Below are 25948 nucleotides of genomic sequence, written 5' to 3' on the forward strand. Positions count from 1 at the left end.
ATGATGAATGAGTGTACTAGATGAGATAAAATATTTAGGTAATTGTTTCGGGATTCAATTTCAATTTAGGACTCACCCAGGGTATCTGCAGAGTAAGGTATGTGTAATATATATATATATATTTTAATGTATTTATTCATTTGAGAGAAGAGAGAGAGAGAGAGACAGAGAGAAGAGGGGAGGAGCAGGAAGCATCAACTCCCATATGTGCCTTGACCAGGCAAGCCCAGGGATTTGAACCAGCAACCTCAGCGTTCCAGGTTGACGCTTTATCCACTGTGCCACCACAGGCCAGGCTGTGTAATATATAATTTGAGTAGCGCTAAAATCCTATATTCTTTAAAACATATCTGAATGACTGGGTGGAGTCCCTGAGATTCACATCAATAATCATCCTAGGCATCTGTCCTTTGAGTCAGTAGACCTTTACTAAACTTTCACCCTGTCCATGTCCCTGGCCTGTGCTAAGCATCAAGGATATGATGATAAATTGGAGTAAGTCCTAGTCTAAGAACATTTTGAGTCTAAGGAAAAAGACATACTAATAAAGTAAATGAACAGTCAAAATTATAGTTGATAAACTGTATATTTATTTGGGGCGCATAATTTCTTGATAACTATTTTTTGAAGTAATAATTAAATGCAATGATTTCGTTATGTGGAATCAACCTATAATCAAGGCAGAAAAGCTAAAACAAAAATAAAACAACATTGTGGAAACAATTAGATTGTGGAAGAAGCTGAAGTGAGAAAGATAGTGGGTCATCATGGTAACTGAGGACCCAGAGGTGAGGCTGGAGAAATGAGCAAAGACAATAGCTACCAAATGCCTTCAATGGCATAAAAAATTGAGACTTGATTTAGTTTGAGTGAAATGGGATATTATAGTTTTTTAAGCAGAGGAATAAAGTGTGAAGATTAGATGGAGTAAATGGAAAGAGTAAGATTGAGACTTCCCATTAGGCAATTATTAAAGTACTCTAGTCTAGAAATTATATCATAATTAAGTATCACATGTACCTGTTTTTGCTAAAGAGTCTTGGTTTGCTAGTATTATCTTGATTTAATGATTAATGGCACTTTCTTTTTCATTCAAAATATTCCTGTTAGAATAATAAATTATATGACACCATAACCACAGCTGGATAGAGAGAATGGTTGGATTTTCAAGTATTAAGACATTTGAATGGGTAGACCACGCTTAGGAAAAAAAGAGTGAAATAGAGGAATAAATGATAAAATTAAGATATTTTACTAGCTCAAGTAGATAAATTGTTGATACCATTCGCCAAGCCAAGAGAGATTAAAAAAATTAGATTTGATATTGGAAGAAGAGATGTTCATTTCAGTTTTTAAAATGTGACATTTAAAATGCTGTGGAACATTCCAGTTGAGAAGTCAGGCCAACAGTTAATTATATGGCTAAGAATTAGTGTTCAATAATAGTTCAGTGTTACCAGATGCAGGGCCTTTGTTATCTATTAAGACTAATATAAGAAAAATTCCCCAGATTAACCAGACTAAATGGATGTGCTGTGGCTGGCTAGAGGCAAATCCCTGAAGAAAGGAAAAGAGTGTAGGTAAGAGGCGATGTCTTGAAGTGTGAGTTACTGGGTCAAAGTGTTACATCCTTGGTGGGAGGAAAACAAAGAGATAGTCACATTTCCTATAGAACCAAGGCAGGAATCAGTGGGCTCTGGAGCCTGCTAGGGAGAAGAAAAGAATCATGGGTCTGCAACCGGGGAGGAAATGTTGAATCAGATCTCACCTGCTTTAGAGGTTCATTTAGGTTGCCCTTGACTCAGATAGGCAAACAAAATCTAGAGATACCAAGTAGATATTTTTTTCTACTCATAATCAGCCATTAAAATGTTTTTCTCATTAAGCCTACTGATTTTTGCTTGTTAGTAACTAAATTAGCCCTGTGACCTTGAGAAGAGTCATTTGCCATCTCTATTACCTTAGCTGAAAACAGAATGTGATTGGGTGGTTTCTGGCATCTATGCTAGATTTGAGCTAGGTTCTCTTGTTTGGGGTCTATTTTATATATTTTTTGCCTCCTTTATATATATTTTTTTAATTAAAGTTTTAGCCAATTTAGAACTTAAAAAGAAATTATTCTGACTGTCATCCTGGCTAATAATCTAAGTTGACTTTGGCAACAAAAAAATATATAAGTAGGAAACTAAGAAGTCTTGATCACTTTTTATTTTAGGATATTCCAAAGTGGTTTACAAATAGATACAGGAATTCTTTGTATATTTTCTTTTTCCTTTTTATATGCAGAACAAAATAACATTTGGGGGGGCTTTTTGAAAATGGTAAGAGCTGCTTAGACAATGGTCAACTGTAGCTCTTGGGGAGAGCTTTTTTTCTCTAGGGTGCTTTCTTCAAATGATATACATTTTGGTTCAGATCAGTTGTAAATACCAGCCTGTTCCTGTGAAATGTAACTGATGTTTGCTCTGGGCTGATGGGACAGCCTTGTGCTGTTTGCTCTGTCAGTAGCTATACCCGAGTATCCACAGTATGTTATTCAGATCAGCCCACACCAACCAGCTGTCCTAATTCCAGGTGGACTGTTAGAAATCTTGTTACTTACAGCAACAGCTGTGCCACCTGGTAGCTTAAAGAGCAGTAGATGGATGAATCAACCATTGTTCCAAATTCACCTTGTATCTGGCATAACGAAAGATATTTCTAGCCTGGTCCATAACGCAATGACATAACACTGAGAACCTTATCTGTATTATGTTAAATTGTATACTTGTTGCCAACACCTGTCATTTAAAACACTGAATCAATTTTAAATGCCAAAATTAGATTTATAAAATTTGCAAGTTCATTTTTTATATTATTTGTTTTCCATCTTCCACTAAAAACTATACCCTTTGTAATATTTACATTCTGACCTATAGATTGGTCTAAATACTGTCATTGTTATGTTGGATATATAATGGAACTTCTTGAACTTGGATTATTGCTAGAAGGAGGTTGAAATATGGAATATTTCACTATTGCTTCATTACTGCAAGTAAATAAAATGACTCCAAATAACCACTAAAGAAACATTTCTGAGTAGAACATTTCTGTACATAGTATTTTAGTGAACAAGATTCATTTGCTGATAAACAATATCCACATGCAAAAGAATGTGAAAACAAAGCAGACACAAGCCCCCAAAAAAGCTAACATCTTATAAAAGAAAACGTCTTAGTTGGAGTAAGTCAGATAAACCTTTATTATCTGATTTTAAGCTATTAATTTTCTTAGTGTGTGTCTGAATACATACATATATATATATGCATATATGTGTGTGCACACACACACCCATATACATACACACAAAGCCTAAAATTGTGATTTAAATAAGTCTATCAATAGTACAATAAGAAATATACTGGCTTTGGCAAACACAGTTTACAGTGGTGAGTGTGAGAAACACAGTTCACTTTTATATTTTTGTTTATTAATTATATGAACAACTGTAAACCCACTTTTTGTCTCACCCTTTATTATATACCAAGGTCAAGACATAGCATTTCAAATTCTAAAGTAATGGCATTCAAATTCAGAACGTTTATGGCTTTCTTTTTCTTCATTCTTAATTCAAGCCTACCCTCTAAGTTACTTAACTTTTAAAACTATTTTTGTAATCCCCACACATCTTCTCATTATATAGTTTATAGATAGATATAAACATTATTAGGGTAAAAAAAACTGTCAACTGACTAGCAGCATGTATCCATTTATTTTTTAATAACTGGCTCTTATAGGTAGAATATTTAAGTAATATACACCCTTTCTATGGAAGGCAACTTGTTTTGTAAGTAAGGTATTATTTTAATAAATTCTGCCTTTAATTAATCCATGTATGGATAGCTCTAATATATAGTATTTAATATTATTAGGTTATTACTTTCATCTAATAAACTTATGGCTTATTGGATAAGAAAAATTGATATCTGTCTTATAATCAAGCTCTATTAAATTTACTTTAAGAGTATATCAGCTCTGGCTGGGGAGCTCAGTTGGTTGGAATATTCTCCAGAAATACCAGGGTTGCTGGTTCCATTCTGAGGTCACAGAAACCAGTGAATGCATAAATGGGTGGAACAGGAGGCCCATATTCCTCTTTCTCCCTCCCTCCATCCTTCCTTCTCTCCTCTCTAAGAAGAAAAAGAAAATCAATAATTAGAAAAAGTATATCAATATATTTTTCAATTAAAAAATACCATAATGGCCTGACTAGGCAGTGGTGCAGTGGATAGAGCATTGGACTGGGACGCGCAGGACCCAGGTTGGAGACCTCGAGGTACCAGCTTGAGTGCGGGCTCATTTGGTTTGAGCAAAGCTCACCAGCTTGGACCCAAGGTCACTGGCTTGAGCAAGGGGTTACTCGGTCTGCTCTAGCCCCACAGTCAAGGCACATATGAGAAAGCAGTCAGTGAACAACTAAAGTACCACAACGAAAAACTGATGATTGATGCTTCTCATCTCTCTTTTTTTTTTTTCTTTTTTGCACTTTTCTGAAGCTGGAAACGGGGAGAGACAGTCAGACAGACTCCCACATGTGCCTGACCGGGATCCACCCGGCACGCCCACCAGGGGGGTGCGCTCTGCCCAGCAGGGGGCGATGCTCTGCCCCTCCGGGGCGTCTCTGGGTCGCGACCAGAGCCACTCTAGCGCCTGGGGCAGAGGCCAAGGAGCCATCCCCAGCGCCCGGGCCATCTTTGCTCCAATGGAGCCTTGGCTGCGGGAGGGGAAGAGAGAGACAGAGAGGAAGGGGGGAGGGGTTAGAGAAGCAAATGGGCGCCTCTCCTATGTGCCCTGGCCGGGAATCGAACCCGGGTCCCCCGCACGCCAGGCCGACGCTCTACCGTTGGCCAGGGCCACTTCTCATCTCTTTCTGTCCCTGTCTATCCCTCTCTCTGACTCTCTCTCTGTCCCCAAATAAATAAATAAATAAAAATACCATAATGGTTAAAGCCAATCCTTTCAACTATAATAAAAAATTAATTTCTGAAAAACAAAGAATGAACCTCAAGAACTCTAAAACTGACCTCTTATAATTTATTACATGCCAATTGGAAGTTGTGTGGTATAATGGGATGTATATATAATATGTATATTAGGTGGGGACTCAAGAAATCTTGCTTCTGATCCTGTCAGTCCTGTGACTTGAAAAATTAAGTTGACTTCTTAGAGCATCATTTTCTCCATGTGTCAAATGAAAATTTAAAATTACATAATTTGATTTCAAAATTATATTTTCACTAGTCATCATCCAAACATAATCTTGCCTTCCAAAACTTATAATGTGTTGCTTGTGAGCTTAGATACTTTATAGATATTCCATTAGGAAAAAGGAAAAAAGAAAAAATGATTTATGTACTTTGAAAAGATGTATGCAAGAATTTTTCTAAGATGTCTTTGCTTTAATGCCAAGCACATTTTACAGTATTTAACAATCAGTTTTGTGGGCTTAAGGCAGAATATTCATTTTACATACAAATAATTTGATAGTTGGAAGTGAACTTTCTCATTACCTGTTCTATAGCCCCATTTCTCTTTTCAGAGTTAAATAGACTGAAGGTCCAAGAGATTAAGGAGTTTGTTAAAAATCACGTGGCTTAGGGGCAGAAAGTTTAAGAATACAACACTAGAGATAGGAGACCTCATGTGAGCACTTGCTCCAGGTCTATGGAATTTTTGTCTTCAAAAGTTCCCCGACCTCAGTGCATTTGTTCATGTACTAAGAAGTCTGCATTAAATAATGTTCATGATGTTGAATATAAAAAAACGCTCCAGCAGAGAGATAGGTAACTTCAAGTCTTTACTTAAAAAGATTTCACCAACCTACCCAAGAATTTGGATATAGTAAAGGCTAAATAATTTTATTCTGACTCTTAAACAAAGATACTTAATTGAACTATTTTTAAGAATAAGTTAAACATATTTAGGATAAAAAGACCATACCCTCTTTAACTGAAAAGAACTATTGGAAGCTCTTTAGCAAACCTCCTAGAAGTACTACTCCTCCTTGGAATTCTAGCTAAATGAGTTAATTACTAGCTAAGTGATGATTAAAAAAAGGTTCAAATATCACAACATACTTGTGAAAAGAAATATAACACCCAAAATAAAGTTGCCAGAAACCAACAAAAAATATTTAGAACTCGCAGCAGGGTCAAGAGATATAAATTCTATGTGATCACTAATCACAAGCACGGTGACAAAATGCGTATTGCTTATCTTAAATGAACCCTAAGGAATGTTGGCAATAATGTGAAATGTTTCTTTACAACCTTTCTTTTTTGACCATGATAATATGTTCTTTGACTTCATCATGTAATATGAGCAAGAGACTTAAAGCAGAAAAGTGTAACGTGAGGAATTTTCAGCTTCATTTAATCGACTCATCTAGTCATGAATATTTTAAAGGGAAATATCCTCTTGTTCTACAATATTTGGAAAAGCTATAGGAATGGCTGCCTGGGGACACAATAGCTTACTTACCCTTAGTCAAGCAGGGAAAGGAATTTATTGACTAAGCCCTGGACTAGGAACAATAAATTCATAAGCAAGAGGGCTGCCATGGAAAATCTTTGTGCTCGACACAGTTATTTCAAAGCATTTGCTTCTGCTTCAGGGCTGGTTTTGTTTTGCAAGGTAGGTACACACACACACACACACACCTATGATTTTAGATCAAGAAAATAATGTTAGAAAAGACTATTTTTTATTTATATAGTTTGTATTAACACTTAACAGTCTACTTATACTTTCCTTTTCAGCTTACATCCTATAGTTAGTTAATTAAAATGCAGATAAGCTGGGAGGGGCAATATTGTAAAGCATTATCAGTACTTTATAGCTAGTGAGTTTTTCAAATTCTTTCTTGAGATTAGTTTTCCCCATGAAGGAGAAAACATGAGATGTGACCCAAGATTTTATGTATGCTTCAAGGACAAAGAGAGGGGAAGGAGAAAAGAAAATGCAAAGTTAATATCTGCATGTGGCACAGTGAAAGAGTAATAGATTCAGATAGCCACCTGTAGCTTTGTGTACATGGGAAGATCGTCAGTTTTCTCATCTGTAAAATGAGACTCATAAGTTTTAATAATGATAGTTAACATAAAACTTTATAAAAATTAATAAAACTTAAAATAGTCTTGACATTTGGTAGGTACATAATACATGTTACTTTACCTTCTTATTTTCCTAAGAGTAGTCATGTATTGATTGATGAAAAACAATAGACATTATAATTAAGAGGACTTCAAAAACTGACTTAAAGTAAAATTATTAACATTTATGTTAGTTAATAAAGTTAGTTATAAAGACATCATGTCCATTAATTTATAAAGTTTATTGACTCCCATTTATATATACTGATACCTTTTATAGCTTTACTTTATTAAAAATAATTTTCAGTAATAGAATATAAGATATATCTAAAAACAATTAAATGTTCTAGGGTTTGTGAAAGTGAACAAAATATAAGAGTCCAAGTTAATATTTCTTCAGCTGGATTATAGGGTCATTATTATCTATTTGTTTATTAAAAGACTATATAACATTATTTAGTTTTAGTTAACTTACTTATTTTGTTTGTGTGTGTAGAGTAAATACCTAGGCTTCATCTTTTAACAAATCAGTGTTCCACACAATCAAACCAAATAAATAAATGAATAAATACATTAATAAAGGCATAGCCTGACCAGGCAGTCGCAGAGTGGATAGAGTATCAGACTGGGACATGGAGGACCCAGGTTAGAAACCCTGGGGTCTCTGGCTTGAGCACAAGCTCATCAGCTAGAGTGCAAGGTTGCTAGCTTTAGTGTGGGATCATAGACATGACCCCATGGTACTGGCTTGAGCCCAAGGTCATTGGCTTGAGCAAGGGATCTCTGGCTCTGCTGTAGCCTCCCAGTCAAGGCACTTATGAGAAAGCAGTTGTCAATGAACAACTAAGCTGCTACAACAAAGAATTGATGCTTCTCATCTCTCTCCCTTCCTGTCTGTCTGTCCCACTCTCTGTCTCTGTCACAAAAAAGTAAAAAAAAAAAAGAAAGTTAAGTAAATAAATTAAACACATTATGGGTAATATATGTGTGCTTCTATAGTAATGTGTGTGTGTGTGTGTGCGCGTGCGTGCGTGTGTGTGTGTGTGTGTGTGTGTGTTTAAGCCAGCTGCCTAGATTCAATAGGCTTACCTCAGTCCTAGTGGCATTTGGCATATGGACACATTTTGCTTGTTTCCTTCTGTTTCATTGTATGAAAAATGAAGGAATGAAGGTTCTAAATCGAGATGTCTCAAACAGTGGTATGTTGAACTCAGTCATGAAAAAGATAGAGTATGCATCAGGGATAATACAGAATTCAAACAGCATCTTATCTCTCAGTTACTTGACCTATAAAAATGTAAAAATGCCCATCAGCGTGTTATAAATATATGTCAGGGAGGATAAAACTTTGAGGGCCCTTATCAGATATTATTTGTTAGTGCCTAGGTGATAAATTAGTGCTGATAGTTTAGAAATAACTTACAGAAACACATTCTATTTTATTTAAAAGGAGTTGTAGTGTTTCTTGGCCCTAGAAACTTTAATCTTGTGGTTAATATGGATAATAACAATTATCTGAAGAGAAAAAACAACTATCTCCTATTAAGAACATCTGTAGTTTTAGATAGAAGTCAGGGAGTAAGCTTGCATTTTTGTTTATTTCCCAAGAAATAGACCTGTACAATTTAAAAAAAAAAGAAAAAAGAAATCATAGGACATAGTTCATCTGGTTAACAATTTAAAATTTCCCAGGAACAACATTAAATAATACAATATTTTAATTAAAACAGTTAATATGGGAAACACAGTACCTGTAATAAGACAAAGGTTCAAATCTTTCTCACTCAACTAAAAAGTAAATTTTAGGACATAATGTGTATAAAAAGTGCTTTTAACACTGTATTTGATGTATTTCCTGACATTTGCCTTTTCTATAACCTCTGGCACTAGAGTCCAAGTTAATCATACAATGTCCCAGTGATATGTCAACAAAATTAAACTTGACTCTCTCAATCACCCTTACAAATCCCCCCACCAAGGAAAAAAAAAACCCTCCCTACCACCTGCCAGTTTATAACCCACCTCCCTCTGCCTCCGTCCTGCTGACAGTAAATCCCCTCAGCAGCTAATTGAACAGATGCACCCGGTGCTGCTTCCTGAGGATCCGCAAAGCTGGGCTTTGATGGACAGCAGAAAGTGGCACAATGGAAAAACAAAAGCCTTTTAGCTGAGAGCACCGCTTTGTTCTGCTGTGAACGTTCAGGTCACTCCAGCTCGTTCTGCTTGTGAGGATCTTAATTTTTACCCAACCAATTTACTTGCAGCTGTCATTCTTTCCATTATTAAAGTTCAGCTCTTAAAGTGCGGGAGAACAGGGGGCGGGGGAGGCAGGGGCGGCCCGCAATGAGAAGAGCTGCTTGTGAACTAAAAACAGCAAAAACAAGTAAAATCTGGCTCTGCTATCAAGTACAAAAAGTTATTTTCAAAGCCTATAAATTATGACATAGTGATTAACATGTAATTTAAATATATTTAAACAATTATATCACATTCCCAGCCCAGCTAATTGGCCTCACAGATGTTCCCTTGTAGCTGCATTGCCCTTCCAGGGGGAAATGAATGAGGTGCTTTTTATCATGGAAAACAGGGGGGAAAATGGGGGAAAGAAAACATGGAAACAGCAATATAAAAGGAGTCCAGTAACCCTATAAAATGATGAATGCGAAAGGGGCTTAGCTTAGCGTTTTTTTATATATTTTAATGCTAGAAAAAAGGCATTTTAAACTAGAAAAAGCATGAAGACGCTCCTATTTCTGTGATGGTATCTGGCGGTCCATGAGCTGGAGCTGGCAGGTGGCTGACAGGAAGACTTGTCAAAGCAGGGACAGCGGATGCATCCTAATATGGCAGCGCTCACTTCCTGTCTGGGAGCAGACCACCTGCCAGTGGTCTAGCTATTTTTAATACAACGCCTTTACCACTGAAGGCCGTCTAGCCCAGATAATGAATATAGATAATAAAGTGTTTCCTGGTGAAGAATTACTTGTGAGTTGTTTCTTTGATCATTACACATTTCCTTTATGAAATGTGAAATGTGCAGCCGTCAAAGGGCTGTTTCCTGGGCTGTGATTCCAGCCAAACCTTTTTCTAGAACAGCGACTCTTGCAAAGTAAGAGGTCACAGGAACACTGATAATTACTAATCCTAAAATTTTGTTATACTTTATCTTCTAATATAGAATCACAGAATTGAAATAAATTCATTCCAACCTCATTACCTTCTTGCCTTTTCTTCTAATCATCTCTGGTTATGTTGATAGTACCGGGGAAATTGCAAACGGCCAATGACCATGTCTCCCTTGGTGCCTCATAATACCTCCAGCATCTACCACAGTTCCTGTGTTTTCATTGTAGAGAATTAATAAATACTTGTTAAATACTTGCTAAATAATAAAGTTTAATGATAGGGGAAAATCAGGGTTTGTAAAATAATAAGGTTCCACCAGGCAATTGTCATATTCCTTGTACTATTCCTCTATTTTTTATATTACCACACTATATAGAAAATTTATTTCTCAAATTATATAAACAATGTATTTGATTTCATGCCTTTCTAAAAGATAGCAAAATATATCTATATTTAAGGGACTATGAAGAACAGATAAATGTCTTTAAGTGCATCTTTGATGAGTAGCTTCGGCATTTTAATTGCTTGATTTTAAAAATCTGATTTAGCACATGTGAATATTTAAATTTTATATATTTTCTACATTTGTGCAGACCCTACAAAGTTCATTTATAAAGATGAACTTACTTTGTCCACACTAAGAATAGAGAGACCAGGAATGCAAATGAGGGTCTGAGGTGTTTCATGACTGACTACATCACTTGTATTTGGGACTGGAGCTTAGAGCTTCTAATGAATCATAAGACAATCTGTCTATTTAATGTACAATATCACCTCCTATGCATTGCATTTCAACTATACCTCTGACTTTCCGTGTCAGAATCTTCAATGTGTTGTTAAGTTATCAGAGAAAGAAAGGCATAAGTATTTCCTATGCCATCATGTAAGTGACTCAGCTACGGGGAAAATTAAAATGTAAACTCCTGTTCAGAACTCAGATGTTTAGAACTTGTCCATTGATTAGGCCAATAGACTAAGTTAATTAAAGAAATTGTTCTATCCAGTTGCTTTTAATTCAAATTAAACATTTCATCTCTATGAGACCACATTTTTCTTAGATTGGTTTATGATTCTCCGCACTATAAGAATATTAATGTAGAATAATAATATTTAGCTATATTTCAAAGATGTTTCAAGATGATGCTAAGAGGTTTATTTTAGTTACTCCTTGTTGTCACTTTATAGAAGAAAGTTATTCCAGGCAAATTTAAATTCACTTATATGTCCTTCTAGATAAGTGTCTTATAAAAGAAAAGTTAATGCTATGGTATGTGGCTATTTCAGTCATTTAATATCAACAAAGAAACTGTTCCTTGTTTATAGGTACAGTTAATCATTTACTGTTTTCCCCTTTCTTCGAGGCATATTCCTTATATACTTAATTTTTAATCTATTTACAATTTTTACTTTTTTATATAATTTTCTTTCCAGGGATTGAATTAATACATTTAATCTCCTCAAAACACATAAATAAACTCAATTGTAGTCAGAGTGCATAAAATTTTACCATTTAGCAAACTTCACTGTTGTGCATGGTTTCCTCTCTGGTTCATACGACTCATGTAGCTTTTCCTTTCTTTCTTTTTTTCCCCCATTCATATTACTTCTTATTATATCCATCATTCCATTTTTCTTTCCTATTAGAGTGAAATTGGACACAGCCCTCCTCCCGCCTACACCCCCATGTCAGGAGTAAGTATTTCACAATCAACCTTCATCTTTTAGGATTTTTGGTCTTTGCTTACCATGTTTTCTCTCTCTCGTCTCCCCATAATTTCATTTTGCCTTTGCCAACAGTAAGTTCAGAATTTGCTGTAGATTTTGCAGCTGCCTTTGTAGATGTATTTTATTTCAGTAGACAATCCAAACTTGAGATACCATCCATCAATGGTAGCTTTTGAGTTTTACCTGGGCTCATAAGATGTGCTTCTAGGTGAGGAGGTAATCTTTACTTCCATGATTATAGGTCGTTTGCTAAAAAGTCAGAATCTCCCTGGTGATTGATTCTCTGGGTAGGTCCTGGAGACTCAAAGTTGTAGTAACTACAGAATAGACTGCGATAAGGAAATGCCACCACTCAAATGGCATCACAGAGCTTTTGTTCTTAATGACAACTGTCTTTAATTCATGATGTTGCTTTATGTCATAAAAATTGTCTTAATTTTATATTAAAAAATTGGCAACTGTGGGGAAAATACTGTGAAATATGTTTTATTTGATCATGTGGTAGGTGTTTAGTAAAATTAAAATATCTAGTTCCAACTTGTTTTCCGTGATTTAATTTTTAAGAAAATTGGAATTTTAGGTGTTTTTAGTTTTTAATTTAAACCCATTAGCCAGTAGTGATAATAAGCTCAATAAAAAAAAAATAATAAATGGATTTTTCTCTGAAAAGCAAGCTTCCATATCCTTTTGGTTCTTCATATTCATTTTTCACAAACATTCCTAACAATAACTTTTGTCCAAATGTGTCTCTGCTGTTGACAGAACCAGTTTGTGTACCGAGATGGGGGATTTGCTGCCGACCAGGGGGTGCCTGTGCCCTACAGAGCCACGACCAGTACCATCCCAGAAGCCCCCGTTGCTCAGGGGGCCACAGCTGAGATTTTTGATGACTCCTGCTGCAATGGCACCCTACGCAAGCCAGTGGCACCCCATGTCCAAGAGGATAGCAGCACCCAGAGGTACAGTGCTGACCCCACAGTGTTTGCCCCGGAACGGAGCCCACGAGGAGAGCTGGATGAAGAAGGTTACATGACTCCAATGCGAGACAAACCCAAACAAGGTATAAACAGGATGTTCAGAAATGATTGCAATTCTATATTCACATCCATCAAAGTAAGCAAAGTATTGAAGGGATATTGCCAAACCGCTGGACTAGGTAACATCTGTGACCCAGAAAAGATCTCAGCCGCTGCCATTCAGGCTCTGTGGTCTGAATCAGCAGCATCTTTAGCAGTTAGGGGCATTTTAGAAACCAGCATCTCTGACTGCACCTGGAATAGGAGTCTGAATTTTAACAAGATCCCCAGGTATTTTTTAACATGATCAGGTCACTAACCTAAACATATCTTTACTGAAATATTTGAATGTGGTAGCATATTACAAGATTTCAGAACCATTGTTTTATTGGACTTCACTGTGGAGATTGTAAAGACTGGGAAGTGTCCGAAGCTTTTAGTGGCACCAATAAAAGATTTGTTTGCTTTATTACAATGATATCATTTAAATGACCTAGTTTATTATAGGAAACTATTATTTCTTTAATGGCATTTCAAAAATTAAAGTTCTAACCCAGTATATACTTATGTGTATACAATCACATCTTGAAAATATTCATAGTTTGTGGTTCTATAAAGGACTGCAAGAACATTACAATAATTTCCTCTAATCTATTTTGTTCTCCATGGTTTTAGTTACCCATGGTGGACTGCAGTCTAAAACTATTAAGTGGAAAATTTTGGTAAACAATTTATAAGTTTTAAAATGTGTGCTATTCTGAGTAGCGTGAAGAAAGCTCATGTCACCCTGCTCTGTCCAATCCGGGATATGTTTCCATGCGGTATACACTGCCTTCTCATTAGTCACTTAGGAGCCACCTAGGTTATCAGATCAGCTATGGCTGTATCACAGTGCTGTGTTCAACAATCCTTATTTTACTTAATTCTATCTGCAAAGTGTAAGAATAATGTTGCTGGCCATTTGGATACCTTAGAAAGCTATCAAATGCTCTCTTTAATGGAAAAGTATGTATATATAAGAAAAAAAAAACAGTATATATGGAGTTCTATACTCTGCATATTTTCAAGCATTCATAGGGGTCTTGGAATGCTTTTCCCATGGATAAGAAGGTACTACTATAAAAAGTTAGTGGTAGAAATATTAAACACCTAAAAAATTTCTATTTTAAGGAAACTTCTGTCTTTCTAATTTAATAGCATCACAAAAAAGAGAAGATGGATGATTGTTGTTAAAAACTGATGATGGGCCTGACCTGTGGTGGCGCAGTGGATAGGGCGTCGAACTGGAAATGCTAAGGTCGCCTGTTCGAAACCCTGGGCTTGCCTGGTCAGGGCACATATGGGAGTTGATGCTTCCAGCTCCTACCCCCCTTCTGTCTCTCCTCTCCTCTCTAAAATGAATAAATAAGAAAAAAAAACCAAACTGATGATGGTGTCTCATCATCTTAAGTGTCAACAGTAAACAATACGTTAAGACTCTGTTTGAGAGCCCATTGTGTCCTGTAATATATGGTTGTATTCTCTTTTATAATATGCAATTTAAAGATTCTTAAATCCTTATTATAAATAGCATATTAAAATATATACATCTAGGCTCTGGCCAGGTAGATTAGTTGGTTAAAGTACAGTTCCAATATGCCAAGGTTGCAAGTTCAATCCCCAGTCAGGGCACATATAAGAATCAACCAATGAATGCATAAATAATGGGAACAATAAATCGATGTTTCTCTGTCTCTCCCTCTCTTCCTTCCTTTCTTTATAAAATCACTAAATTTAAAAAAAATTGGAATCTTTAAAATATATACATCTAGATATATAAAAGTATTTCTTTTATACAATGTTTCTGTTGTAATATATGCAGTTTATAGTAACCCTGGAGTGACACAAATGTAAACTTTCAGAAGAGTTGCCAGATCCCCCTGAAATTAGAATATTCTCTGGGGAGAGTTTCAGCTCAACCATAGAGTTACTTCTCTGTCCGTAACTGTATGACTACCCAGGTTTGCATTCGGATAATAAATACATTACATTGCAAAAATGTAATATAAACCTTCGAAGAGAAAAGCAGATCAGCCATATAGACTCTCTGTAGGTCATCCCCAGATTTTGCCTCTGAATACCAAGAGACCAAGTTTCTACAGAGGGTATTCCACTCTAGCTTAGTTCTCAGAGAATAGAGCATTTTAGTAGAGACATTCCTATACTTTCAATTCAGAAGTTCAGGAATCCTGTAATAAAAAACCATTCTGGTTCCCTTATAAGTTTATTCATATGTTTTTCTTAAAGTGACAGTAGCTTTAAGTGCCTTTCAAATTGATGCATTTATCAAGGGTAAAGTTCACCCTCCTCCTGTAGGGGCAAAAATGAAAACAATGTGGTAGAATGAGATGACTACTCAGGAAGAGTTAGTTCTGAATTCTAGTTCATTGCTAATGGTATCCTTCATACATTATTTAATCTCAGTTTTCTGTCTATACAGCTGGAAAAATACAGCTTGCACATCCTTTTTCACAGGATTGATGCAAGGATGAAATGATAGAGCCTTGTAGATGATTGAACTACAATTCATTTATACAGTAGATATTCATGACTATCTTTTAACTTGCACTGGATGCTAAACCCTTCACTATATCCAGTAGACTATATCCAAGGACAAATAACTCTGAGTTGATGAGATTTTTCTCTCTACAGGCTAAGTTTAGGGGATAGAAAGTTTATTTCAGAATGGTGACATCTCAACAAAAAAGGAAGAGCTAAAATGAAATTTTTGTGTATGTACTAAAAGACAGGGAAAAAATATGGTCTACTATATATTTGGATATAGGTCTGTATAAAGTCATATCAGATGAGTGAGTTTAACTTGAGGTGAACAACATTAATTAGCGGCATTATTAAAAATTCTGAGCCAGTACCTATTTTAGATCAATTTATTAGATTGAATTATACAAAATAACCACTATATGACCATTTCAACCTACAAAATAGTGACATCTCATATGATTTATAATTACAGTTTGCTATTCTGTGATTATTAGCCATTGGAAATTGTTCTACTTTTTTTTTAATAATAATAATAATTATTTTTTTGTATTTTTCCAAAATTGGAAACGGGGAGGCAGTCAGACAGACTCCCGCATGCGCCCGACCGGGATCCACCCGGCACGCCCATCAGGGGGCGATGCTCTGCCCATCTTGGGGCGTCGCTCTGCTGCAATCAGAGCCATTCTAGCGCCTGAGGCAGAGGCCACAGAGCCATCCTCAGCACCCGGGCAAATGCTGCTCCAAAGGAGCCCTGGCTGCGGGAGGGGAAGAGAGAGACAGAGAGGAAGGAGAGGGGGAGGGGTGGAGAAGCAGATGGGCACGTCTCCTGTGTGCCCTGGCCGGGAATCGAACCTGGGACTCCTGCACGCCAGGCCGACACTCTACCACTGAGCCAACCAGCCAGGGTGTTCTACTTTTTTGTTAATCACATGTATTGTCACCAAGTCACTTTAGAAGCATGTCAGATATCTACTAGATTTGATTATGGGTTGTTATATTTTTTTGAGATGTTTCCTTTACTATGTGTAAAGCTTTCTGAAGAACATCTATAATCAGATCTTTGTTACCTATGCAGACACCACAGTAAACCATGCAGACAAAAAAATGCTATTCTTTCACTTCATCTATTCATCTTGAGGTGGAATTAAGCTATAGATATTTTGATTTTCCAATATGCTTTTTAAAATCTGACTTCTCCACACATAAAGGCTATTTAACCCTGAGAGGTTGTGGTTGTCTTGTCATCCAACATAAGTTATTGACAGAAGCATTTAAATAACTGGCCCCAGATGTAGAAGAGATAAATGAATTTAGAAGGACAAAGAACAATCCAAGGGACAGGAATGCTGATATCAGCCTTGTTGTTGCCCGGCTTTGTCCTTAACATTTTTGACCCACTTACCCTTTTTTTTTCATGACAGTAATAATCAACAAAATAGTTTTGTTTCGTTTTGGTTTTGGATTTTTCTGAAGCTGGAAACGGGGAGAAACAGTCAGACAGACTCCCGCATGCGCCCGACCGGGATCCACCCGGCACGCCCACCAGGGGGCGATGCTCTGCCCCTCTGGGGTGTCGCTCTGCCGCGACCAGAGCCACTCTAGCGCCTGGGGCAGAGGCCAAGGAGCCATCCCCAGCGCCCGGGCCATCTTTGCTTCCATGGAGCCTTGGCTGCGGGAGGGGAAGAGAGAGACAGAGAGGAAGGAGAGGGGGAGGGGTGGAGAGGCAGACAGGTGCCTCTCCTGTGGGCCCTGGCCGGGAATCGAACCCGGGACCTCTGCACGCCAGGCCCACTCTCTACCACTGAGCCAGCTGGCCAGGGCCAGTTTGTTTTTTTTTAATGAGAATTCAAGGCTTCATTGTTTTGAACAAAGAAGCTAACCATTCTATATAACCTTGTTCTGATTACCATTTTCCCCAAAGTAAACGTTAACTGCTATTTCTGTATTCTGTTAGAATACCTGAATCCTGTAGAGGAGAACCCTTTTGTTTCTCGGAGAAAAAACGGAGACCTTCAAGCTTTGGATAATCCTGAATATCACAATGCTTCCACTGTTCCACCCAAGGCTGAGGAAGAGTATGTGAACGAGCCCCTGTACCTCAACACGTTTGCCAACGCCTTGGGGAAGGCCGAGTACCTGAAGAACAACGTCCTCTCTGTGCCAGAGAAGGCCAAGAAAGCGTTCGACAACCCCGACTACTGGAACCACAGCCTGCCACCGCGAAGCACTCTTCAGCACCCAGACTACCTTCAGGAGTACAGCACAAAATATTTTTATAAACAAAACGGACGGATCCGGCCGATTGTGGCGGAGAATCCGGAATACCTCTCTGAGTTTTCGCTGAAACCGGGCACTGTGCTGCCTCCTCCACCCTACAGACACCGAAACACTGTGGTGTAAACTCAACAACCGTGGTTTGAAGGTGGAAAGACATGCCCGCTCCAATGTCCCTGCCACCTTTCTTTCTCTTTTGGTCTTCCTTCTATTCCCAAGGCCAGTAGTTCTGAAACTTCCCGGGGTGGGAAGCTATAGAGATGCAATGATAGTTACGTGCTTATCTAACTTGAACCTTAGGAGGAAGAACTGAAAGAGAAAGACAGGGAAAACCACACTGTTTCTTCATTTCTCTGCATGGGTTGGTCAGGAGACAGGAACAGCTAGAGAGAACCAGCAAATACAAGGCAATACTGCCTGCTGTCAATCTAGTTCTCCACTTTGTTTCTTTTTTTAAAATTCTTTCTCATTGTATGAAATGTAGAATCATGAAAGACCCCCCCTATCTGTTCCTAGCTACAGGGACTGATGTGTACAGTTTCAACATCCCTGGAAGTCCTAATACACTTTCCACTAGAATAAATAGAAGGATGATCTTGTCTATAGCATGTGATAGTAACTGAGGTTGAGAAGCCAATTTCTTTCTCCAGCAGTTTCTGTCCTGACAAGCAAGAATGGCTAACTCAGCTTTCATAAATTTTTTTTTATCTAATTCAAAATTATAACTAGTAGTTATGTTGGGAGGATTTTTTTGTTTTGTTTTGCTTTGCTTTGGTTATTCTCCCCAATTTATAGCTTTAATTTTTAATTGCAAAGATTTTCTTTATATGGAAGCTTCTTATGTGTTGCTATAAATTGACAGCATTTTATAAAGGAAGATTTTAATGTAGTAAAATGGCCCCTATTTTAAATATACAGTCTTTAAAATTAGAAAGGGAGGCCAAGGTATTAGTCAAATATAGCATCAGATCTAACTTCTGTGTTTTACGCTATTGAATATGTACCATCCCATGCCTTTACATCTTTCAATCTTTTCTTCTCCACCATAAATGACAGTACTTGACAGGCAGTTGGTGATGAGGAAATAGAAGGGAAACTAAGAGACAGTTCTGTGTGGTTCATGAAAACTACTGACATTTTCAGGGGTGATCCAATGGAGAATCCATTGAACTGGAAGAAACACACTGGATTGGGTATGTCTACCTGGCAGATACTCAGAAATGTAGTTTGCACTTAAACTATAATTTTATTTGTTCTCTTTTTGAACTGTGTTTTGGATTTTGAATGAAGCAATATGGAAGCAACCAGCAAAATAATTAATGTAAGTACATTTTTTTTAAAAAAAGTGCTAAGATAAAGTAAGACTGTGGAAATACCATCCCAAGCAAATTAGGACTTTGAACGAGTATCCCAGGATGATGGTAAGAGGGCCAACATGTTATCAACATGTGATGTCACATTTGCTACGCAAGGAAAAGTTGTCCTGTTTGTACACTGCATATTAAAAAGAATGCAAGTAAGGATTGGCTTAAATTCCATGGAATTTCTAGTATGAGGCTCTATTTATATTTATATTAAGTAGAAGGTAACTCTTTGCACATAAATTGGTATAATAAAAAGAAATACACAAACATCCACAGCTTATAGATACATCCTTGGGTCAAAAGTTGTAAATAAACGTGAAAAATTTTCTCATGTAATTATTTTAATATCCAACATACTAATCTTTTTATACTATGTATAATAACTCTTTACCTTCAGAGTATCCTAGTTCTAGAACCATGTTTAGTATGTATTGTTTTAAAAGAATACCTGCTGAGTTAAGATGAACGATGGGGACAAATGGTAAGAATGAGTCTCTAAAAAAAAGGAAACCTCAGGTCAGTAATAAGATATAAGTCTCTCTTTTCTAGAAAAATCTCCCCCAAGTCATTTGGACTTTTTAAAAAAATATTTTTTCTAATGTTAACATATGGGAATCAATTTGAGTCAATCACCTAAAAGAAAGCAATTAGGCTGAAAATCACCAATGGTAAAACAGTTTAGAGGGAAAAAAAATACAAAGAAATCTAAGTTTCTGTTTATTTTGCCAAAGTAAATGCATTCATACTTTCAATTTATTTTTTTCCACTGATATTTATTTAGAGTCTACTAAAAGCACTGTGTTGGGTAGGGAAAACCCAGATAAGTATAGTATTATTCCTAACTTAAAATTTTTAGTCTAGATTTATTTAGAATGACACTTGAATTTCTTTATAAGTTCAAAGAATCAAATTGCATGAACATTTTGTGAGTAGACTTTATAAAATCAGCTGTTAGTTAAAAGATCTCCATTGAACTCATTTGGGACATGAATTAACAATCCTACAAGTTACTGAAGTTGACTAACAGAATAATTTCAAACCTGTCATCTAAGCACAAACTGGTTTAGAAGGCTTGTTGACCTGTCTGAATTCTAACTTGGCCATTAAATCAACAATTGATGTTGGTCTTTGGCCAAGGACCTTGGAGGCATTGGAATTGGTTTGGTCCTAAGTTATGAGAAGTGGGGTAAGCTATAAAAGTGAGGAAAAGCAAGGAGGGGGTTTGTGAGATCCTTTCTAGTAAGGTTCAAACATAAATTTCCCAAGACTAATTCAAGGACCACAGCCTAACAACTCAGAGCGTTCTCGTGCATTCAGAGAAGTATCCAGGAAAAGGGGACCTCACATCATTACATAAGCCTCCCCTTCTAGATAAATCTCTACCAACTCAGCACTGACAGCACCCTTGTTGGATACTGGAACTTGATTTCTTTCTTCTGATTTACAATATTCCTATGTTTTTATTGGGATGTGGAAAGCACAATCATTTATTTTGAAGAAGGAAAGAAAAATAAATTTCTTACTGTTAAGATAATAAAAATGTATTTAGTGATGTAATCTCCTTCATTCTAAGAACACGAGACCTTGAACAGCAGGAATCTTCCACTAATAACTGGAGATAGAGGCAAATACGATCCCAAATGACCCAAAATGTTTCACAAGAGCTCCACTTTATTATTCCTTTTGAATGATTTCTGTAGTATATACTTGATTTCAGTTTTCTAGGATTTCTCATTTGTTTTATTTTCCCCCCTAGGAAAACATATTTCAGAGTGTATGAGAAGAAGAAAAAACACATTTTTTCCCATTTTTTCCAAAGAATAAATTATCCAACCCAGTGGAGCGATTTTTTAAAATGCCAATTAAAAGCTGAAAAGTGCATTGGAACAGCATATTCTAGAGGCTAAATGTATCAGTGCAAATATGCTGAATCAATTAAGTAAATTTGAGAAAACGTAATATTAAAATTACACAGACTATATTTTTTAAATCACCAAATTTTCTAGTTTATACCTATCTTGAAGAATCCTATTTTCAGGTATGAAAAAAGCTGTTCTTTTAAAGACGTAGTTCTTAGGTGAGAAAACTGTCCTCTAAATCAGGGTAGACCCAGAACCATAGAATAGCATCTTTTATTGTGCAGACGTGTGTGAACTGTTGAGCAGCAATTGGTTTTCCAAATATTAACAGCACAGGTTGAGAGGAAGAGTTCTTTCTCAAGTAATAATCTTGAAATAACATAAAAAAATGCGATACTTAAATTAGGAGGTACGAAGTAAAAAAATATGAGATTCTTTCTTAGTTGATCAGAAAGAATGACCGAAAATCTGTAGCTTGAGCAAAGAAATAATATCCTTTGAAGTTTTATAATGCGTGTTAATAGCTGGTAAAGGCAGGGCATAGCATGAAGATGAGGAATATTCCCAATGCCAAGGTCAGACCTGGAAAATGACTGTGAGGTTCTGCTGCTAGATGCAGTGAGGGGGGCTATCAATGTGCTTCTTGAAGTGTCAAAAGTGAAAAGACAAATTAACTTGTTTAAGCCCAACAGGGAAGGATGTAAATACAAGTTTTTCTAGAGTAATCGAATCTTTATTTCAAAACTTGAATTATTCACCCATCTATAAATGTTGCTTATTTAACTAGTGTATGTAGTTCATAAGGTAATAGAAAAGGTGATCATGAGAGCATGTATATAACTGGGCAAAACCATGATAGTGCTGTAAGATGTAGATTTAGTTAGATTATCAGACATTAAATGATTTTAATATTATTAAATCAAGCTAGAAAATTAACCACAAAATATAATGTAACAAAAGAAAATGGAGGCTGTGAAAGTGTAGGATGGAGTTTGCAGAGTAAACAATAAGTTTGCCATTAAAATTGTTATTTGTTAGGTTTAGCTGAAAGTAGGCATAGAAAGAGCCGGTTCCACGTGTGAAAACTTGGTTTACAACACTACAGTTAATTTTTTTTCTTGTACTCTTATTCTTTTACCTTTTTAAAATGTATTAAGTGTAAAGAGAAATTTTTAAAATTTCTTTGGCTAAAACCACCTTGAAGAATTTGACAGGCAAATATGTTCCTTATGACTTTAAGTAAGAGGTCTTCAGAATGAAGTCAGGAGAATGGAAATATTCTATTACCTTATGCAGAGACAAGATATGAGTGGTGCCATTTAGTAAAGGAACAAAGCACAGTTAATTTGTGATGTATTTTTCCTTTTTCCAAAAAACCTTCCATTTCCAAAAACCAACCAAGAATTAGTTAACCATATTCTGATAAATAAATGCTAGAATAAGCATTCCAAACTACTGTATATCTATTATTTTGGACTCTAGTTACTAGATTGATGATTTTTAGTAAGGTGAATAAGAAATACAGGTGTATAAACTGCTAGTTGTTAAAACCCAGATAAATTCACTCCTGTCTATGCTGTGGGCAGAGAATTCTGCTATGCCTCTCTGTGTAAATGGGTTTTGTAGAACCCATATAGACACATAAAGGCAGACTGATGTCTTTTAATTACCATTCGCTTAAGAAAGAATAAGATTACACAGAGAGAGACTGGGTATAAGTTTAAAATACTAAGATCAGTGAAGACTTTGATATGAGAGCTATTACAGTCAGGCCAGTTTTTATATGTCTGGGAGGAATTAACACAATTTCCTAATCCCAGAGAAGAAGCCTTTGCAAATAGTTCTCTCTTCAGTTGCAAATGTGGATCTGTAGTGGGCGCTGTTTGGGATCAGGAAAACCTTCAGTTGTGTGAACAAATGGTTTTTAATACCGTGGGATGCTCTGCTCTGTTCATTCACAGAAAAGTCCCCATAAAATAGTAGATGTTCAAGTTCACTCTGTTCAAGCCCTCCTGGTTTATGTAAAAGTTTAAAAATGTAGGCCATGTTACTTTTGCAGACCCCTGCCTGGCCTCTTTCTGGCCGGGTGAAATTTGGGGCAGAAGAAAAAGCTTGACTAGTCCTGAGCTGAAAAGACTCTAAGCCCCAATTTCATGGGAGTATTCACATGCTTTCCCTGGGAAATTCTCTTTGACAGTCAGTTTTACAAGTGACTATCTTGTTAGGAATCACATAAACATCCATTTCTCTCTGGACCTTAGAGGAAAATCCCATCCTTACTTCTTTTCCCGTTGGCTCAACCTCCGCCATTGTCTTCACCTTTCTGCCACTCTGGTTTGGAGTGGCCCTCTTGATGCTATACCTCTTCTAAGCCATAGCAGACCCCTAAGGTCCTACACCCTGCTTTGTGAAATAATGACTCAGCCTCTGCTCTCAAATGCCTGACTTTTTCATAAAAGATCCCAGCAATTTGGACATTATTTGAATTATTTCTCAAGTAAATTACTGCACAGAGTAGGCTTTATGATATTAAAAATTACGTTTTCCCATGAAAGTGGATTCCTCTACTATATCCTTCTCTGTAGGAATTTGAGATGAGTCCGCCCTGTGTTGAATCTTGAAGCTCACACATGGGCACTTGCCTTTAGTAGCTCTTAGATTTAATCTTGTTGTGAAAACCTTACATATCACTGAGAAGTTCGTTTTGCCAGCACATTAATTTATTTACTTTATTTATCTTATTTTATTCTTGATCACAAATATTTATAGCTGCTGTATTTCTTTTTCACAAATGAAGAGTCTTATTATCATAAAGGTAAAGGGTATTCAGCTTTGAGAACAACCTGTAATTCTTTATTGGTTCATTCATCCATCTAAGAAATATATAATGAGTGCAGTTTCGCTGTAATGAAAATTCGTGTTGTCTACTAGGTTGCCATTCTTTCTCTACTTTTACTCTTTAAGGTCATTTTCCTTTCAAGGCTCTGAGTTTTACCCATATCATGAGACGTGGTTATATTTGTACAAATATACAAATTTGTACGAAAACAAAATTTCGTACCTGTAGGCAATAGTCTAACTTGTCCAAACCACTTTGCCTTTACTGCTATTTTTATCCCTGATGTGTAAATGTGTGCCCCGCCCGGGCCTATAGCCCTTTTGAAGGAAAGCAAATCATACCTCCTATATATTGACATGACCTGGTTTTTTAATATCATTTCCAGATTTTTCAGTTAATGAAGGGTTGTACTTTTTCCCTAATGTGAAAGTCGTTTTCCTGTATATTTCTGGATCTCTCAGGGGCCGGGAGGGGGGAGTGAAGGGACTACACCATAGCACTCCAAGAACTCTTTTGGGATTACTCCAGTAATCAACTACAAAAGTTATTTTCTAAGTGTAGATATGTACGCTGTTCTTTTCAAGTAAGGTACTTTGAAATATGTAGCATAAATTGGTACTGCTGTTAAATGGGTCGATTACTAATCTGAGCAGCTGTGCAAGGGCAGCTAACTTTGAATGCACACCTCACTGGCTGCTGGGTCTACATACATCTCATGTGGTGAGCGCCAAGGACTTGCATTGCTGCATGTAGAACCTGCGTTTTCACATGGTATGACCAGTTATTCATGTCTTTTTTGAGCACCAGTGTAACAAGATCAACTGAAAATGAGACCAATCTGTGAGACAATTTATAGCACAAAAATGTATGTAATGTTAAAACTTCTCTCAAACATTCATCTCATACACATATCAAAACAATTGAATAAGATCAGTTTAGGTAATAAAGGGAGACACTACCAACATGACAGAGGCTTAAGGTATTTTATACATTTGTATTCATTTCCTTATGTTCTTAACTTATAAAGAGAAAACAAGCCCTCTTAATGTAAAGTATCTTCAAAGGACAGGGCTGCAAAAATACCTACTCAGTAAGCCATCACTGTTTCATTTAAATCCCAGTGTTCAAAGATAGCTGCCTTTTGAAATAAACAAACAAAAAATACTACTGTATGTTTGAAAATGTGAATAGTATTTTTATAGCTTGTTAAAGACATGGCTAATTGCATTTGTAAATAAGGATAATGTTGCTTTGATTTTCTTTTGTGGACATCTTTATTTGGAACATAATTGTCTTTAGGGTTGATTTGTATATAAGTAATCAGCTTGTGATTGTTTCTTTTGGGTTGACAGTTTTCATTTTGACATTACCTGTGATTCTGTGTTCAGCACTATTGTGACGTGTTCAACCTCTGCACTCGCTTACAAAATAAGATATGACGATTGTGTGTTGTGTAATGTTGTTTTGATTTTTTTTTCTATTTTATCTATGAAGGATTATGCACTTAATACATACTAACTTTTTTAATGTTAGGTATATTTTTAGTATAATTTCCCTTTTTTTTTTCTCCTGCAACCCTTCACCCCATTTTTTTTCTTCCCCCCATTTCTGTTATTTGAAAATGAGAGACAAACAGTATTTTAAATTTCTGTAATTAGACTTTTCAGTTCTCAAGGATCTTCTCGTGGCTCTTGGGAAAGAATCATACCTGTACAAGGCAATTATAGAATGCGACCCGCTTTGCCTCATTCCATACCAATCATCTCAGCTGAACAATTTGAAAACTGTTCTGCTTTTTTGTTACATGAATCTGTCAGAAATATATTTTTAATTTAATATAAATGAAATTCAATAAAATATGAAACAAATTTTCTCTTCTGTGTCAGAAATTTGTTCTATGTAAAACCAGTTTGGGAAAGGAGGATTTGTTCTTGATTTAATAATCTGAAGATGTGCAATGGGTTTACTTTTGTCCATATTAATGAATTTCATTAATTATTCCTGGAAACCCTTTGGTTGTTTGAGATGTGAACATTCCATATGTTTTTACCACCTAGTGCATATGCCTGTTGAT

General features: G+C 36.4%; 1 protein-coding gene across 5 annotated transcripts in view; it reads left to right on the forward strand.

The window, feature by feature from the left end:
* ERBB4 (erb-b2 receptor tyrosine kinase 4) overlaps positions 1 to 25683 on the forward strand; it is a 1148959-nt gene extending 1123276 nt beyond the window's left edge. For 3 of the 5 annotated variants that reach the window (XM_066278878.1, XM_066278877.1, XM_066278880.1), the window contains exons 26-28: positions 11901 to 11948; positions 12744 to 13041; positions 17493 to 25683. In XM_066278878.1, the coding sequence (XP_066134975.1) occupies positions 11901 to 11948; positions 12744 to 13041; positions 17493 to 17938 (792 nt within the window). In that variant the 3' untranslated portion in view covers positions 17939 to 25683. The remainder of the gene's footprint in view (positions 1 to 11900; positions 11949 to 12743; positions 13042 to 17492) is intronic. The other 2 variants (XM_066278881.1, XM_066278879.1) reach the window with 1 other exon arrangement.
* The last annotated feature ends 265 nt before the right edge of the window (positions 25684 to 25948 follow it).

The sequence above is a fragment of the Saccopteryx bilineata genome, chromosome 5 (genome assembly GCF_036850765.1).
Source record: "Saccopteryx bilineata isolate mSacBil1 chromosome 5, mSacBil1_pri_phased_curated, whole genome shotgun sequence".
In the NCBI taxonomy this organism is placed as follows: Eukaryota; Metazoa; Chordata; class Mammalia; order Chiroptera; family Emballonuridae; genus Saccopteryx; species Saccopteryx bilineata.